We start from the raw sequence: 18,992 nt of genomic DNA on the forward strand, positions 1-18,992 counted from the left end.
CAGTTGGCAGGATCAGTTCCAAATGCTTTGTTCAGGAGATGGTGTTAGTGTAAATGCTGACCAGCATTGGTAATAATCTTTTAACACTGGGAATGTGACTCTGGAGAACATCCTAATCTTTTACATAAGTTGGTTTCGTAACAAATCATGCGTGTATCGTTCAGTCATCCCATGTTAGGCAAATATAGTGAGTGAACACATTTCCTCTTTATGTCTCTGGAGGATTTTAAATTAACATCCTGATGCAACTTGCCTCTGCTGCTCTCCATACTGTTGCCCTGTTTAGAACAGTTGGAACTGTTGTTTTCTTCAGAAGGTTTGTGCTCTTCTGTTCAGAGAACCTTGGCAAGCAGTATGTATTTAAAATGCAGTTAATACCACTCAGGAGAGTATGGTAGACTAATTTCTGCAACTTTAAAGCTGTGTATTAAACTGGGAGAACACTCTACCACTACAATGAAAGTAAAAATGTTGATATTCTCAATCTTCATCTTTACATTATGTCTAAAGACAACTAATCCAGCTGCTATTTCTTTATTGTGAATCAATGTTAGAGTGACTCAATGGCAGGCTGATCACATGGCAACAGCTCCAAGCTGCCATTTTTTTTCATCTCCTATTGAAACATGTTTGCGTGCTCATTGCATACATGATGGGGAAGGTGTACCACCAGAGAAGGTGGCATTTGGGAGCTTGCCAATGTCAGAACAGCCTGCTGTGCTCTCTCTGTCCTTGCAAGTTGCTCACGTTGTACAGTGGCAGAAAGCATATAAGAGAAATAATTTTCATCACAGAAGAGGTTACCAGAAGCTGGCATAGAGAGATCTGTCCCTTGTTGGTGAAGTACTGCTAAAGGAGTGGATAAACTTCTTAACAGTTGGATCTCTAAATTTAGACATAGACTTGAGCTACAGTTACGTTTAGAAAATTGCAGTGTTGAAATCAAGTCTTGTTTTTAGTGTTGCTTCCTTGGAATCCCATGTTTTGCAAGCTGTATTTGGGGATGGATCACTTAATAAAAAAGCAGTGCTTTTTAATTTCCTCATATCAACTTTTCATGGTGAACCTTTCCTCTCCCTGGGCTTTTAGGCTTTGATGAAAATATAGAATCTCAGGGAGAACTCATCCTTCAAGAATCCTTCCAAGTGTGGGACCCCAAAACTCTAATTCGAAAGGGAAGAGAGAGGCACCTTTTCCTTTTTGAGATGTCCTTGGTTTTCAGTAAAGAAGTAAAGGACTCCAGTGGAAGGAGCAAGTACATTTACAAGAGTAAACTGTTCGTAAGTATGGAAGAACAAGTGATCATATTTAGAAAAGTGTCTAGATTAGCCTGTGACTAAGGTCAGATGATTTAAATGTGCCTGAAGAACTTGAACAACTATTATAGTGCACTGAAAGAACAGCCTTGGAATGTGTAGACTGAATCTTACAAGTTTGCTGCTCTGTCATGCTTTTGAGGAGAAAGAGTAGGCTGAAAGCAACTACTGAAGGCTACATGCCAATCTTGGTGTGTCAGAACACAGGAAAATCATGATTGGGCTGGACTGATTTTGTGTTAATTATGTGTATGATTGCTAGTTCTTTAGGGTTCATTTGTATAAAGCAGAAGGTTGGAAGGATTTGACAAGCTGCCTTCATCATGCTCGTTTACTAGTAATATCCATGTTAAGGATTCATTTTGGTGGATATTCTACACATACTTATCTGGAAAGGCAAGAACTCCTTGTTATGGAAAAGTTCATTCCAGAATGTCTACTGAGACAATAATATTTTGTAAATAAAATGATAGTGCTTATGGTTTACTGTAAGGCTGTAAAGGTTGAAATGTTTTTCTCCCCATTTAAAAAAAAAAAATCCACTCTTGCTTTCCTTATTTGTAGCATGCACACTTTACAAAAGGTGACCATGAAATTCATATTCTTCCCTTCCTGTCTCATTGGATGACTTGGGTGCGAGCACTATTCATACTCTGCAAATTCAGGTAGCCAAGTGAGAATAGTCTCCCGTGGCGGCTTCTGCATCTGTTGGAGGCAAGATGAGCTTTTCTACTAGACAGTTTAGAACAAATACTTGAAATTACTTCTAAGAATCACACTCTAAAAGACATTATTCTTCTATTGATCCTATTGAGATACCTGACTAAGTCTAGATGGTATAAATACTGAGCCTTTTCTCCCTGTTTCAGCTCCTTTTCCTTCATTCTTTCCCCCCTTCCACCTCTGTGTCCAAACTGGTAAAGCAGGTTGGTTCAAAAAAACTTTTTTTCTCCACCTTCCTTTGCATATTCTGCCACTTCATTTCCAACACTTGCACTCTTTTCTGATACAAGGTAGCTAGCAGGTAACAGCTGCAGCTGTTCTGTTGATCACACATTTCTTTGGTGCTCTCAAGAACTTGAAATACAAAGAACTTCTGGTGTACTGGAGGGTAACATCAGCTGCCAATGCCTTACATGGAAGGGGAGACAGAGGTGAAAAATGGGTCCCATAAGCTTGTGATGTCAGTTCCTCTGGCAAGAATTTAGTAATAGCCTTGGGTGCTAGAGAAGTTGCTGGAAATCTTGAAGATTCTTATTGTGCCTCATTTTTAAAATACAAGCATATCTTTTTGTCTTCATATTTTGTTTAGCAAAATATTCCGTAGTGCAGCTTACTGTTATAACAATTCTTATAGTTTGGTCTTTAGAAAATTCATTCATACAGATGTTGAAAATGTGCATGTTGATTTGAGCTACAGATCTGTCTCCTGCCTCTGGAAGGTGGTATTACAAAAGTGAGGTCCTTCTCTTTACTTTGGGCATGATGATGATCTTGGTTTCTCTGGCACAGGTTACTCAATGGCATGACTTGTACTAGTGGAAGAATGTGTTAATGAACTCCTGTGGCAAGAGATAAAGTGTCCAAAACCAAATGCCTAAGGAGGGCTATGGGAACAAGGCAAGCAGATGTTACTTTGCCAGAATACTCAGAACTTCCAGTCATCAGTAACTGGCAGTTCAGGGCCTTCCTCACCTAATTGTGGTTTCTGTGCATTCAATAACCCACAACAGTTTTCTCTTTCATGAGCTTGTCCTTGGACCTCATGCAGACTTTTAGCATTTACAGTGTCCTTCAGCAAAGAGTTGTGTTGCTCAAGTACATATAAGGCACAGGCCAACCTCTGTGTGGAGGGTTTTGAACCTGACTCCTTCCCACTAATTTCACTTGATGCCTACCATCATCATTGAAAGGGACAGTGAACAACGTATGTCGGCTTTGCCACTCCTTACTGTACAGACCTCAACTGCATTGTCAGTCAGCTGTCCCTTATAAAATTAATAATATTCACAAGTGTACCAAGGCTTCTAAATTTATTAGGCTTTAAAAAATAAACACTAAAAGCTGTACTATCTTGGCATTCAAACTTTATATTGGGCAGTGCGGTAGGGTGTATTTTCTTTGAGTTATATAATGTTGGATTACGTTTTCACAAGCTTTTTAACACACATAGGAGTTGTTGGAGAGTCAAGTTTAAAATGCATCACAGTCTTCTAAGTATTTCAATGAAGAAGAATCCATTTTACCAAAAAGAGATGGGTTGGGTTTTGGTTTGGGTTTTTTTTAGGGAAAAAACCAACAAAACCAAACAACAAAATGAGTTGGCATCCAAGTGAGACAAAAAAAAATTACCTTTAGTCAGGTACTGTGTATCCAACATCTCTTGTAATGAGCTGTGTATGTGCTAGGGATGATGTGTATAAGGCGAAAAATACAGCTTCTTATAATGTAAGAATGCTTAGCAGCTGTGTTTTGGAGTGAGGGTTCTTGTAATTTGAGCTATAGTTCTTAGTTTGTAATTTTTTTTGGAGCAGAGCCTATATGAATTGTTTAACTGGAAGCCAGTTCACATGATTGAGATGTTGTTCCAGTTGGAAAGTGAAAATATTTTGGATGATAATTAGCTATTAAGGTCTGACATTAGAACATTCCCAAAGACTGATTGTTAATGTAGTTGTCCCGCAAAATCCTCTAGGGAGACTGCATTTCTGAATTATTTCATCTGTGTCAGAGGGAAGGAAACACACTAGGAAAGGCTTTTTTGGCAGAAAAGAGATCACAGTTTTAGAAGATATCATAAGAATTCTTAAGCATATCTTATCTGAGAGAAAACATAAAAAACAATAAGTTATGAGTGTTCCCTGATGGAAATCAACAAGGAGAGAAGCCAACACTTATTTTTTACCAATCACCTTTTTTTTTAGAGTTATTAGGATTTATTGTCAAGTCAAAAATGTAAAATAAGCCATTTGGTATTTCAGAATTATAAATGCTATTGTTTATTGTTACTTTACAGGAAAAAGTGTTTAGCTTGCAGTTCGTCCTTTCTTGAAGAAACCCCACCACTGCCACCAGAATAAAGGATTCTCTCTAGCATATGAGTTAGACTTAAACTTCTAAAATTCTCTTTAAATAGCAGAGCTCAATTATTTAGAATATCAGCATCCCTGTGCGGCTTCTGAGAAAAAAATGCTTCATCATCCTAAAAAAATTTTCTTGATTCCAGACTTCTGAACTGGGTGTCACAGAACACGTAGAAGGAGATCCCTGCAAGTTTGCTCTATGGGTTGGAAGGACACCAACTTCGGACAACAAAATTGTTCTCAAGGTAATTTTAGCAGATCTGCTTATACAGTCTATACTACAGTCTTCTAGTTGTTGTTCATACTTGTTGGGAAAGCAACAAGTGATGACTTACCCTTTTGAGAGGGACAGCTGCAGACAGATAATTTTCCTCTGTGTGTAAAGGATGTGATGCATATTTAACACTCATGGCTTGACTGCAGAGGGGAATCTGTGTGTCCTATTGAAGGACTAAACAAATTTGCTTTCACAAATCAGAGTAGGAAGAGGTTTGATCCCATTGACTTCTATAGCTTGAAGACTTCAGCCACTAACTGACTGCACAACTGATATGCCACAGACAAATCATGGCATAGAATCATAGAATAGTTTGGGTTGGAAGGGACCTTTAAAGGTTGTCTAGTCCAAATACCAATGTTCACGGTGTTATTACTGGAATTCTTTAAGTCAGTCAATGCACCCTGTCACACATAAGATGCATACAGGGCTTTAGCCTTCAATTTATGAAAGATAACTAGAAAAAAGAATCTAAATCTAAAATAAAATGTTTTTTAAATGAACAATATTGATAATGCTGAGAAGTGTAAAGTAATGTTGGCAATTCAAAATGAAAACAACTAGCTTGAATTTCCTTTTCTCTGTTCAAGTTTTGAAAAATTATTCACAGAGTCATTCTTTATGCCTTCCTCTTTGTGTTTATTAGCTGACTGTATTTGTGGATCTTCTCGGCTATAACAGTCCTTTGTGGGGGTTTTGTTTCTTTTGCATATCAAAGGCATCCAGTATAGAGAATAAACAGGACTGGATCAAACACATTCGGGAAGTGATTCAAGAAAGGACTATTCATCTGAAAGGAGCATTGAAAGAGCCAATCCACATCCCCAAAACGGCACCAACAACAAAACAGAAAGGAAGAAGGTGAGTAGTATTTAAAATAATCAGAGATCTCTAGGTACACAACAGCACTCTTTCCTCTGTAGTATTGAACTTCTAATGACTTTCAGTGAATCAGACAAAAACAAGAGTCATTGTGGCCAGCTTTACCTTATAATTCATTTCCAGTTTCCTGCAATGCTGAATTTGTTGAGATTTCTGCTCTGAACAGTCCCTGACTTGTGTACATTCAGGGATTTGGAACTGCAGTACAGAATAGCTGTACATTTTTAGAGTTTTACAATTCTACATCTGTTACTCAGGTCCTTGATTTCCTTTCATGGAGTTTAGAACGTGTGACTGAGTACTCTGCTTGCTAGCTTTGGCTAAGTGGCTGTCCAAGTTTCGTGACATAGTTCTGGCTGGTTGGTTGTTGCCTTAATTCTATATGATGTAGACCTTGAGCAAATGAATCTGTTCTTTTAAAGCATAGAACAATGTATTAAATGCTGAATATTTGATTTTTGCATCAATCAGTGTGTTTGGCTGGTGTTCATTGCCACACTGTCTAGGTGCCCTTTCTTTAGAGTTGCAAGTAGAGAACTAACATGTTACAAACACAGTGCTAATACTGTAATAAAAACTGAATTATTTGCAGAGACGGCGAGGACCTGGACAGTCAGGGAGATGGTAGCAGCCAACCTGATACTATATCAATTGCTTCACGAACCTCACAGAACACACTTGACAGTGATAAGGTAAGTGTCCCAGGTGTTGCTCTGTTCTGAGAGCAAATTATTCATCCCTTAGTGTGAGTTAGTGCCCAAGATTAGCCCTTAGTACCTTCAGAGAGGAGGTATGGAAATATTCAGTCTCTTAAAAATAGCTGTATGCAATACAGAAAAAATCTTGATACCATGGGGGAGCAGGGGTGATTGTTAAAATCTAATAGCTCATGAAGGAATTATGTTTGTTCCAAACTCAAACCATTTTGCTCCCCTCTCTTCTGCAGATTGTTCAAAGCTTTATTTTCTGTAAAGTTTGATACTCATGCACAGAATTTTTCTTGGTGCCGGTCTCAGCCTTTCTGAAAGCATACCATGTATTAGCTTGAGGTTGGTGGTTGCCACAGAGTTACTTTTGTGAAGGAAAAACACTCTCCAGTGTTCATAGGCTAAAGAGTGTTCACTTTCTGCATTAGAGCTGATGGAAATCATCTATTAAAGAGGAGTAACCCACAACACTATCATATGATGCTAGTGCTAGTGTTTCCTTTCCTCCATCTCTGCCTATAGATTGTCTGGGTTATCCCATAAAGATAACAGTGTTTCTTATGGGTGGAAGAAAGGCATCGTAAGAGTAAAAGTTCTTACATGAAACATGTGTCTGTTACTTCAGAATTGAAGGATGATTTCTGGCAAGTGAGAAGTGTTAGGACCTTGAAGGAAGGTAGAGATGGATAATACAAGTTTGTCAAACAGAAGAATGAGTTAAAACATAATTTTCTACACAGCTTCTACTTGAAAACATGGCTAGGGATTTCTAGCCTATTACCTCATTGGGTAAAATTGTCTGATGAGCCATTCAAACTATGCAGGAAAATAATCAGTATATTACAGAGCAGCTAAGTGAATAGGTTCTTGGAGTAATATTTTGACCATTCCCATCGTCATCTAAAAGAGTTAGTTTTCTGTATTTTTGCATGTCACTTAAACTCTATGGTTTTAATTTTTCCCTGTAAAGAAGACGAATACAGAAGAAGGGAAGTATAAGGTGCTTAGGGTTGCTCTTGTATTTGTCAAAAAGCCTATGTTTTGACCTTGTGTATTTGTACTGAAGTTGGTCTGTAATTTTGGTGGTGGTTTCTTCTAAGGGTATCTGTGAGAAAAATGCTTGGTTAGAGAAAAAAAAAAAAAGTCTTTTGATGACTTGTTATTTTATTCTTTGCATTCTTACTTCACTATTTAGTGATATACAGAAACTGTGGTGTGTATACTAGCAAACAGTTTCATTAATTTTTTATGTGTTCTTAAAGAGTTTGGGTAACCTATCATACTCAAAAGCAAGATATGCTCTCTCTGATTTACCTGATTGTTGGCTGAGACATCAAGCTGTGTGCACGCAGCCCGGCTGGATTGTGCTTCAATTCAAATGGAGGTGATGCAATCCATCCCTGCCATGCACAACCATTGCCTCTCTTCAGTTGTTAGTGATATATGGTTTACTGGGGAATAGCATGGATTGTCTCCTGTTGCCCCTCCTGTAATATTTCATGCATCATGTGAGATTGCTAGGAAAGTTGGCCAAGTGAAATGCCATCAGGATTGTCTTCCAATCTGACATGAGGAGTAGTCTTAGCGACAGCCTGGTCAATAGGAGTTAAAAGGAGGAGGAATGGAGAACGCTTTTAAATATTTCCCTGACAAATTAAGTTTTAATTTAGTGATCATAGCATTGTTTTTAAAGTAGTTTTGTGTTCTCACATTATGTGTAAAAATTTTTGTTAGACTTTTCTTTGACAAAAAAACCAAACTGAAAACTGGGAGACTCATGGGAATTACTTGTGCTATGTATTGTATGTCCAAAGAAGAAATTTACTGTTTGTGCACTTTTTAAAAGTGTGTGTTTAAGCAGAATAGCTTTTGTCAATGCTTGTATTATATGTTTTGGTTTGTTAAATTACATTAGGAAGAGAAAATTTTAATCTCTTTGGAAATACAAAATAAAAATTATTAAGGAACAGTCACAGGCAGAAGGCCAGTTAAATCTGTAGGCTACCTTAACACTCTTGCTGAATCTGAAGTAATCTCTCCCTTTGTATGTTGAGAATTTATTAGCTGCAGTTCATTTGGGATTTAAAATTGACTCTGTTTTTTCAGCTTAGAAGCTTGAAGTATGCGTGAATGTCTTGCAGAGATGGAGTGAAACTGTTTTAGGGATTTTAGGTGCTGTTGATGTGGTTAACCAGATGGAGCAGTGGAAGTCCTTGGTTGAATTTGAAGCATGTCCCAGACTGAGCTGGGATTCCAATTGAGAAACATTAATAATTTCAAGTAATTTAAAATAGTATTAGTCAAGTGGTAAAAAAGTTTAGCACTGTATCACTTACTATGTTGTTGTTGAACATTTTTCTGTTCATGTGTATCCACTATTGTGATTAAGACAACAAATAGCAATCTTGTCATATTAATCAGCAGACAAGTAAAACCATTCTTTTAGTTTCTCATATAATATGTTCAGACAGTTGATTCTTTTAAAATAAATGTTTTTGTTAGAAGTGCTAAGCTGTTATACAGGGAGAACATAAAGAATTAAATCCCTTACCCAAAACAATACTCTCTCTCTCACTTTCTCAGATATATGATTTGAAAGAGCTGAAAATCCTTAGCCTGGTAGTAAGTGGTTGAGTATTGTCTAGATGAACTTCTTTCCTTGCATCTTGTTTTCTGACATAACTGGAGATGCCTTAACAACACAGAATAACTTCATGATTAGCTTTTTTCTTCTGCACACTGGCTTTTGGGGCTAGAATTGTAACTTCTGATTGTTGGCTCCACTGTTGCATGTTGCTTTTCAGTAATGACTGGGATGATGCAATAGACCGTACGTTTATAAAGCTGACATCCTTCCTAGCTTCATGTCATCTGAAAACTATATTGGAGAGCGGAATTAGAATTCAGAGTCATCTTGGCAAATGGGAGAAATTAACTGGCAAAATACCATGCAATTTAATAGGAACACATTTGCGCTAACGTGAATAGGTGGAAATAGTCAACTACTAATGAAAACAGAGAGAGTATTGAACAGTTTTTGAGAAGATGATCTAGAAGCTATAGAGACTCACAAACTGTTTATTATTTTGACAGTGTGATGCAGTTATGAAGCGGGGCAGCCCTATATTGGCTTGTAGAAATAGGATACTGAGCTGCAGGACACAAAGTCCTCATTCTTTACTCAGTACTCATAAGGCCCCTATTAGATACCACACCCAGTTTTGAGTACAGAATTTTAGCAAATTATTGGGCCATTGGAGGAGTTCCAGGGGAAAGAAGAAGAAAAAGAAGACTGAATAGACGTCTACCAAATATAACTTACAAGGCAAGATAAAGAGTTGGGACTAGTGAGTCTAAAGAAAAAAGCCAGGAGGAAGAACTTCAGGTCTTCAAGTGTGTAAAAAAGCTACTACACAGAGTTACAAATCAGTCTTTTACCCATATTTTCAATGGATGGGATGAGATCAAAGGACTTATCTTTAATAAACGATTGTAATTTTTTTTTTTATGAGTATGAAAATGTGATGTCCTAGAGCAGAGTAGTTGTGAAGGCTGGGGAATCTCCATAACTGGAGAACTTTGAGAATAATTTGGATAAATGTTAATCGTGATTCACATAGATGTAGTTGGTCATGCTCTAGATGAAGAAGTGGACTAGGTGACTTAAGTTCCCTTTCCAGCCTATTTTTAATATCATGCGGTGTATCTTCTTATTGCAAGACATGCTAAATATACCCATAGCACTGACCCATCCTGAATTACTGGAAGGTATAATGGAGTCCAGAGTGAAATACAGATTTTTTTGAGAGGGAGATTTCTACTCTGTCAGAGCATCCTCAGTTTTCTGAATGAGTGCTTTAATTGTACCTTTCTCAGTAAGTATTTTGCCCTTCACTTTTCGCAACATTCCTTCCATTTACCTTCTGTAGCACTGTAGCCAGCATTTTAGGGGGCTAACAAATAAAAGAGATGACACTTGGCGCCATTCATTTAACCTTTCAGCTGTTTCTAGCCTCAGAGCTTGGTCTGATTTTAATGTCATCTTTTAAACTTGATCCAATGCATAGGAAATAAAATGGGGAGGCTCATGGAAACAGTGTAGGTCTGATAGATTTTTTTTTTTTTTTTTTTTCCCATGCTTTTATTAAGTGAACTGGTAGAAACATGAAATAATCCAAACTATTATTTTATAGTTTGAAGATGAGAGACTTTTAGAAGAACAGCTGTCATTGGGTGTTATTCTAAATAGTAGAAATCATGCTAGCTGCTCTGGGTGGTCAGTGGAGCAATATTTTATTTTTAACAAATTGTCTTTTGTGCCCAGCTGGTAACACTTTGTACTGCTGTCTGTATGAAGTTGGTTTTCATTCACATGCTTCTTTAAGCTTGTGTATAGTACTTTGGAAAATAGAAAAAGAACTGAAGCAGCAGGAGACAACCAAGTATTTAGTTCTGCCAGCTGAGACTGCAGAAGAGAAAAGGCTCCCATCAGTAGAAAAAATGCTAGTAAAAAAACAGACTTAGCTTTGAGTATGCGTCTCTCTTCAGAGTCAGAAACCAAGTCTGGGCAGCTACCTGGTCAAAGCAAGATACTCCTTATTTGAGAGAGACTTTTGTCTGTCTCCCATTTCTTTCCTCCCACAGTGCACTTGTTTACATTTTAAAAGGGGATTAAAGATTTTCATGCTTGAAATAATTGAGAAATCTCTTTCCTTTCCCTTCTCCTCAATGTAAAATTACTATGGGACAGTAAATTTAATTTGCAGTCCTGAGAGGAGTTTATATGACCTGGTGTAAAAGCCGTTGTATGTAGCAGAACTCTTGTCAGTGGTGATCTTCCCAGATACTGGTGGCGGATAAGTCGTGGTGTGGTGTCTCTGACTTCAGCAAACCTACGCTAAGAGTATATTCAGCCAGTGAGTGTTACGTTTTTGGTTTTTTTTTCCCTCTCTACAAGCAACAGTGATTAAAAGGCCCCAGAGAGATGAACATAGAGGGTTAACGTTAATTTCAGCAACAGCAAGACACTATGTACCATGATAAGCTGCTTAATTAAACCTTGCGCCTTTTTTAATCTGTGGTTCTATTTCTGTCTGGCTTTTGTTTCTCATCTTGTCTCTGTCTCTCCAGTTTCCATGTTTCAGACATAGCCTCATTTATTTTTATCATGCGTGATTAATTCAGTTTACATAAAGGGTTTCTTGAGAAGGATGGATAAAGTATATAAAGCCCTTGTTCAGCCTAAATTTGGATTTAGATGGTTTGTAACTCTTCAGTGCAAGTCAGTCTCCGGGTTCTGCTGTGCCTCTTGCTCTTCCCTCCAGCTAGCCCAGAGAGCCTTGCCAAAGCTGTCCAACAACAGCTGTTGAGCAATGCGCTTAATCACAGACACTCCTTGCTGTCCAACTGCATTTAATCAGTGCGAAAGATGAAACTGCTTTCAGAAAGTGTGTTATGGAGAGAAAACGAGCAATGGAACAAAGAGGAAAGCAGCATTCCCTAACCATAACTGTTGCAGGGAGAAAGAAGGGTTGATATCCCAAAGGAAGGGAAAATTGGTAAATGCTTTTTTGTTCAGTGCTCCAGGATGACGTAGATGTGTGCTGGGTAGAGACATCATTGTTTTTGGTGTGTTAGGCAGCAGCAGAGAAGTCCTGCACTAAGTTGCATCTAGCGGCAAACATCTATCACCATGTTTGAGGATGGTGTAGAACTAACAATTGCGTCCTGGAAGTGTCTTACAGAGTGTACTGAAGTGCGATTGAAAATTGAATTTCAGTGGAATGCGGATCAGCTAGGATATCTGATTCCCACACAGTCTGAAAGACTGGGATTATTTTGTATTTTAATAGTTTCTGACATAGCCACTGACAGCTTTGTTTGCTTTTTCCTTTAGCTTAATAAAATATAAAATACTTAGTGAATGTAAAATCTGAGATCTTAACTTTTTTTTTTAATTAGGGGAAGTAGGAGAAATAACATCTATATTTTTTTATATGTAATATCTATATTATTTTATATATAACATCTATATATTGTGTTAGACCAGTCACAAAGTATGTTTTAATCTCTATTTGTAGGAAGTAAAGGGTCAGGAAAACAAGCACAGCACCAAAACTATGCTCCTGTAGGTATTCAGGAGAAAATACAAAGACTAGATGCAGTTTCTGGAAAGTGTCAACTTTTTACTGTCTTGGTGCTTGCACTGATTTGAGACGGATATAAACTCTCCTGAGAAAAATTTGGTCTGCCTTGGACACCTTGTGAAGTCATACTTCATCAGCGTTTTTGTTAGTCCCCATCAGGCATACAGATGGTTTCAATTGTTTTTGAGTTTGTCTGAAGAAGGCTGTAACATAAATCAATACCAGAAAATAAGGGAAAGCTCTTTACTTTTTCCCCTTTGGCATAGTTTTGCATGGACTGAAAACTAATATAATATGGAGAAAGAGTGTAAGAGAACAGGAAACTTTTTAATGAGGGAGGAGCTAACATATTTTGAAGATGTACCTCCCCTCTGTAATTTGGGTATTGGGGCCATCTAGAGAGATGTAGTAGAAGCAGTGTGATTAATTTTTAGCGTGGATCTAAATGGGTGCAACCTGATTTATCTTCCTTAAAAGCTAGATGTATGAGGCTTTTCTGCCCTTCTTGGCCTCTGCATCCCCCCAAGAAAACTTTTTTCTTCTTTGTGTGCACACACAAGCAAGGGTAGCCAGTGAGACTAGCAGGCAGAGACCATGGGAAAACTCTGGAGTTATTGCAGACCATCTGCTAGGAGTTATGTCCTGTTGTTTGTTGCAGGCTTGAGGAAGAGAAGCTTGGAAATAACCTTTGAGTCTTCCTGGGGCTTTGCTGGTTTTGTCATTTGCTCTAAAATTTTTGCTTGATAACAGTGTTATCTTAGAAAAGTTTCTATCTGGAGCTTCAGTTCCAGGCTTGTAATGAAAACTAATAAATAAGTAACAATGCAGTCTCATATCTCCTTTCCCTAAAGCTCATGGGATGCAGCTGGCAGCCATGTAAGAGCCTAAATGTAATAGTCAAAAATAACGTAGCAGGAACCGTGCAGTATGTTGGTGTAGCACATGCTTCTATATTTGCTGCAGTTGGAACTCTCACAGGGTATTTGTCCTTCTTTGTCAGCGTAGAGCACTGCAGGATTACCTCTCAGAGTTGAAGTTTACTGGCTTGATCCAAAGTTGCTGAATTCACAGAAGTTGCCTGCCAGCTGAGATCTGATATGAACGTTGCACTGAAGCAGCCTGAGCTGCTGAGTGCAATATAGAAATATAGAAATATTCACACATGAAAAGCTGAAGTAGCCTGGAATGCCATTGCCACGTGGAAGGAGAAGGAATTCCCAGGCTGTTTGCTTAAGTTGGATGGGTGCACTGGCACTGAGCAATCTTGGGAACTTTGCAAAGTTCTGATAATAATTTTCGTTTCACATCAAAGCAGATGAAACAATCAAAGAGAAGAAACTTAAGCTTAGGCAAAGTAATTCTAATGAAGTGTTTCAAAGAGGGGGAGGAAAACCCTAAGCTTGCATGCATTTAATTCAAGCTTGTGTGGTTTTATTTGGGGAATCAGCAAAAATGTTAAAGTTGTAAGCCCAGGTGGATTTTTTATCAAATAGCTAGGTATTTGGGAAACTTACGGGAAGAACTTTATGCTGATTTTTATAATTATGTATGGTGTATCCTGGATGATTTTGTGACCTGTGTATGTAGAAAGTAAACTGTGAGTGGGGTGGGAATAAGGCAGTAAGCTCATTCAGAAAAGGTCCCTCTTTCTGCCTTGAATTTGCAAGATAACAAAGCTCATGAGTGACTGTATTTAGTAATATATGTCTTTTTGTTGCCAATTATCACCCATAAAATATATCACCCGTAAAATATATTCTGAAGCGACTGCTACTTCAGCTTTCGGGGTAAGGAGCAGTCTAGCAAGAAAAACCACTTAAATCCTCCGCCCAGTATTGTCACAACCCTGGTGTGCTTTGAACATAGGCAGAGACAAGCAGTGTTAAAAATCTGTTCTAAAACACCAGAACTGCCTGATTTTGAAATGATCTCTTCTTGATGTGGAAAGTCCCAGAAGCTTGCTATCTCATCCAAAAGTCGAATCCTGCCAGGAATCCTAAATAGGTAACGGTGCGTGACGGATAGTTTGATAACGAGCATTCATCTGGCTTCTCCTTCTTGTTTTTCTCCTCACAGTTGTCTGGTGGGTGCGAGCTGACGGTGGTAATCCACGATTTCACCGCCTGCAACAGTAATGAGCTGACAATCCGCCGCGGGCAGACGGTGGAGGTCCTGGAGAGGCCCCATGACAAGCCCGACTGGTGTCTGGTTCGAACCACAGATCGGTCCCCAGCTGCAGAAGGCCTGGTCCCCTGCGGGTCCCTCTGCATCGCTCACTCCCGCAGCAGTATGGAGATGGAGGGGATTTTTAACCACAAAGGTAAGAAAAGATAGAAACTAAGTCTCGTCATCAGGAGCGCGAGTTTTGGGTAATGGGGAGTACTGTGCGAACAGGCATCTGGGTGTTCTTGCACTGTTTTGGTTTCTAGTTTTTAATGAGATAAAGCACAATGCTTTTAGCGACCTGCAGCCACACTATCTATGCTGAAATAAGCAGTCAGCAATTCTCAACGTTAAGTGAAAATGTGGCCAAAGACAGGGAAGAGCTTTAAGCAAACTATATCTTAGTGAACAGAGTTATATATCATGTTGGATCAAGCTGTGATGATAGGAAAATCTATACCTGACATTGTGCTCAAAGGGGGGAGGGAAGAAAATCTCCAGCATACAATATCAGTAGCTCCTGAGAAACCCTGCAGTAAGAAGTCATGACAACATCGGGCTCAGCACTGGAAAAAGTAAATACACGCATTTGTATGCATGCCCTGGCACAGGAATTGGCTATTTGGACTTCTGTATTTTACTTAAGTGAGTTTTCTAGAGTAGCTATGGCACATTCATCCCGTTTTCCCAGAGCAACTCTGAAATCTTAATTTGTTTTTTCAGATGCATGGAAGAATGTGCTGCTGAAGGGTGCCACAAAATCTGACAATTTTTTTGAAAGTTTTTAAGGCTTTGGTGTGCTATGGTCCTTTGGCTCCGTAAACTCCCCAGGCTTATGTAATAGTTTGTTATTAGAGAAAATACTTCCTTGCTTCATTTGAAACTACCTGACTTTGCAGCCTGTGAACAGAAAGCAATGTGAACTAAAAAAAAACCACACCAGAAAAACAGTAAATTAGAAGGTGTTTCATCACATGCTGGGGAAAAAGATGCATTTCAAAAAGTTTGTTATTACAAGTAACAAGATTAGCAGGAAAACGGTGTTGGGGATAACTTGGTTTCCAAAACTCCAAAACCAGAATTTTGTGACTTTTTCATAAATGTAACCCCAAATTTTTCAATTATTCAGTCCATCCCAGATACCACATTACAAATTTTCCCATTTTTTTCAGACACTGTATAAATGTGCTTGGCTAAGAGGGGGGAGAGTGTGTGTTTCTTACATTAGGAACATGCACAGCAGGAACTTCCTGAATGCAGGGTGATGGAGAGGGGAAGTCTGAAGGATTGAGCTGTATAGTTGGAATACTTTTTTGTCCTTTTGTGTCCTATAATAATTTGGATAGAGAAAGTTTGCAGTTGTTCTGATGATAAAATTGGAAAATGTAGTTATGTATCCCTGAAACATTTCTTTCCTTGATTAGGGGGTGAAATCACGGAAATGTCAACAGGATTTTTTTTTTTTTTTTAACAACACTCACAGAATTGATATATCCAGTTTCCTTTGGAGCTAGGGGATTTCACCTTTGAATGCAGAGAATTTTATTATGAGAGGCAGATTGTACTGGACAATATATGTTATATTAAGAACACTGAGCGTGCCAGACTCTTGAGGGAGAGACCAGAGCTGTTTTTGTCTTTGAGAGGTTACTTTTATTAATCAAACGAGTGGACATAACCTTTATTGCTTTTTTTCCTTTAGTGTTTGTTTGGGGAAAGTTACTTCAGTTTCTGTTCAACATGTTGCTTTGAAATAAAGAGCATTAATTAATTAATTATATTAATCATGGAGACTGAAGAAGAGAAGGCCATTGCTAGAATGAGCATGATTTGCAGGGTTGAGTGCAGCCTCAGAAGTGACTTCTGTCCCTGCCTCTGTCACAGCCTTCCTGTGGGATGTTGTGGCATGCCATCTAAACCCCAGCTGATAAGAAGCAGCTGCTAAGTGTTTATTCCCACATTACTGGGGGTCAGGCTTTAGGAGCTGGGTGTTTGATTTGTGAAGTTTCCTGTGCATGTGACTGTGACTGAAGTCAGTGTGAACTCTCTTGAACATGCAAGCTATTATATAATGTTAAGTAATCTGGGGAGGGAAATAAAAAGCAAAAAACCAAACAACTTTAGACTGTGTACTTGAAATCACTGGGTACGTTTGACTTCAGTCTCTACCTAAACTTTCTGTTGTTTGAAAGAGGTTGATAGTGTTTGTTTCACAGAGGGATTACAAAAATTAAGCAAAATTAGTGGAGTGCTTTGATTTTATTTTTCTCTCCATAGTGAAAAGTAGCTTGTGAGAAGTACCTCAGACAATCCAACAAAGCAATTATTCATTCTCAAGTGCTGCACTTGATTAAAGATCTTTAAATAAGGCATTGGGGAATATGCTAATCAGAAGAATGGAAAAACAATTAGATTATATTCTCAGAATTGTTCATTGTGGGCATTAAGGTATGAATTCCAAAAAAAAACCCAAAACAAAACCAAAAACACAACCCCCATAACAAAGAACAAGTGAATGACTTGCATTATTTAAGGCAGTCCATGTACTTGGGTGGACAACTCTTAAATGTTCTATTACCTAGGTTTCTAGTGCTTGATTCTGCCACTTCAGTCTTTTAATACTTTTTTTTTCTTCTTTTTTTTTTAACTATAATTCGGTAAAACTTTCAGAGTTTTTTAATTATTCAACAAATTGCGATATTGCCCTCTCGAGTTTTTAGGTCTGAAAATACGTGTGATATGTCAGGCTCACAGTGTGAGAGCATCAGGTCTGAGTAATTCTGTACATTTCATGGGCTAAGCCACGTGCAGTAAACACAAGTGTGGAATTTGTGCGTGTCTGGCATCGCAAGCTGTTGTGAGAGGCTCAGAGAGAGAGAGGTTTTATGTAAGTCCAAAGGAAAAAGGGAGGTGATCACCATCGGAAGTAGTGGGGGTGGCTGCTTGGATGTTGAGTGCTTAGCCTATACAAACGGCTTGTTGAAGCGATGAGTTTTGCACTCCTTTCAATATCCATGGACCCTGCAATTTTGATCTTTTCAACAGTGTTTCTCAATACTGTTTGCCAACTAAACAAGTTGGAAAGCCACGGCATGTCAGAGGGGAAGTGAGCTTCAAAGTTTTGAAATGGCAAAAGTCTTCTAATTTACAGCTGGGTTTTAAGTTGTGTAAAACCACATTTCATCACTGAGTACAGAAATGTTGAGCGGTATTTAACGCCTTAAATAATCTGAAATGATTATCCAAAGCAGGATAACATGAAAGATCATTAAAGCAAAAAGTATGTTCAGTGAAGCCCAGTTCTGCTAGCTGATCTTGGTCATTCCTGGTTGGTCCAGGTGTTATCTGTCAACCATGAAAGGTAACATTGTTTGATTCTCATGTTAGAAAACAGCCCCAAAAATGACCCTCATCACTTGCCTACAAATGTATGTGTTACTTGACCTCTAAGAATGTGTATTGCTTTAAATATCTAATCAGTATCAATGGGTAAAAGAATAATGCATTTACAGTGTCTTCAATTTTTTAAATTTTATAGTAGTTAAGATAACAGACATTTTGTTAAGAGTATGGGGAAAGCATTACATAGTGAATGTCTTTTTTCTAAGTGGATATTCATTTAGGGGGAGGGTTGATTGCAGGTTCCAGACCTCTTGCTCACTCTGCTGGATATCAAATCTATTTTTGTAGTTATTTGGGTCATTTAATCAATTTAACATGCGGTTTACAGATGAGTCCGTTTTAAAAAAAACTAAATCCCTTTTATAATGGGGGAAAAAAAGACAAACAAGTGGGTAGTGAAGAGGTTGAATAACAGTTGGTACACTACAAAAAATAAATTACTAGCTTTGGAAGAACATGTTTTTCACAAGTAATACATAAGGCAACAATTTTTTTGCAATGATTCCCCACATGTTATTGGGCGTGGGAGAGAAAGAATGTTCCTGTTGTTTTATTTGGTGCTTCTCTGGTTTTTTTTTAACAAGGGTTTCTTTTCATTCTGTGAAACATCCTTTTTATATGTGCGGTTCTCTTTCCTCTGTTTGCAGGGCATTTACACAGCCACAGAGCTTTGGGTAAAGGGCAGGGGACAGGATCCAGTGTAACAAAATTGAACTTGTAAGCTCAGAAAAATTGACAGGTATTTAAAATTGTTTGTGAATCTCTTGCCTGTTTAGATCACAAGTTCACTGTCTTTTACAACTTCATGAGTACTTACGAAGGCTGAAGAATTTGTGATAGTCCAACATACCTCGTCTGTAGATGCTTCTGTTTGGAGAGCTACAAAGGCTACAACAAGTCTTTGCTCATGAAGCTTACATTTACATGCCGTCTTTAGAAGTTACAGGTTTTTTGGGGACCACATTTAACTGTCATTTGATGTTACTATCTGTTTGGTTCAAAACTTGGCCAAAACA

General features: G+C 38.3%; 1 protein-coding gene across 1 annotated transcript in view; it reads left to right on the plus strand.

Annotated features, from left to right (window-relative positions):
• The window catches only part of TRIO (trio Rho guanine nucleotide exchange factor), a gene marked incomplete at its 3' end in the record, with an annotated part of 250,985 nt that overhangs the window by 169,279 nt on the left and 62,714 nt on the right, over window positions 1-18,992 (plus strand). The window contains exons 30-34 of the mRNA XM_082015438.1: window positions 1,090-1,280; window positions 4,543-4,644; window positions 5,395-5,537; window positions 6,151-6,250; window positions 14,488-14,731. Coding sequence (XP_081871564.1) covers window positions 1,090-1,280; window positions 4,543-4,644; window positions 5,395-5,537; window positions 6,151-6,250; window positions 14,488-14,731 — 780 coding nt within the window. The remainder of the gene's footprint in view (window positions 1-1,089; window positions 1,281-4,542; window positions 4,645-5,394; window positions 5,538-6,150; window positions 6,251-14,487; window positions 14,732-18,992) is intronic.

The sequence above is a fragment of the Phaethon aethereus genome (assembly GCF_964289735.1).
Source record: "Phaethon aethereus genome assembly, chromosome: 2".
NCBI lineage: Eukaryota > Metazoa > Chordata > Aves > Phaethontiformes > Phaethontidae > Phaethon > Phaethon aethereus.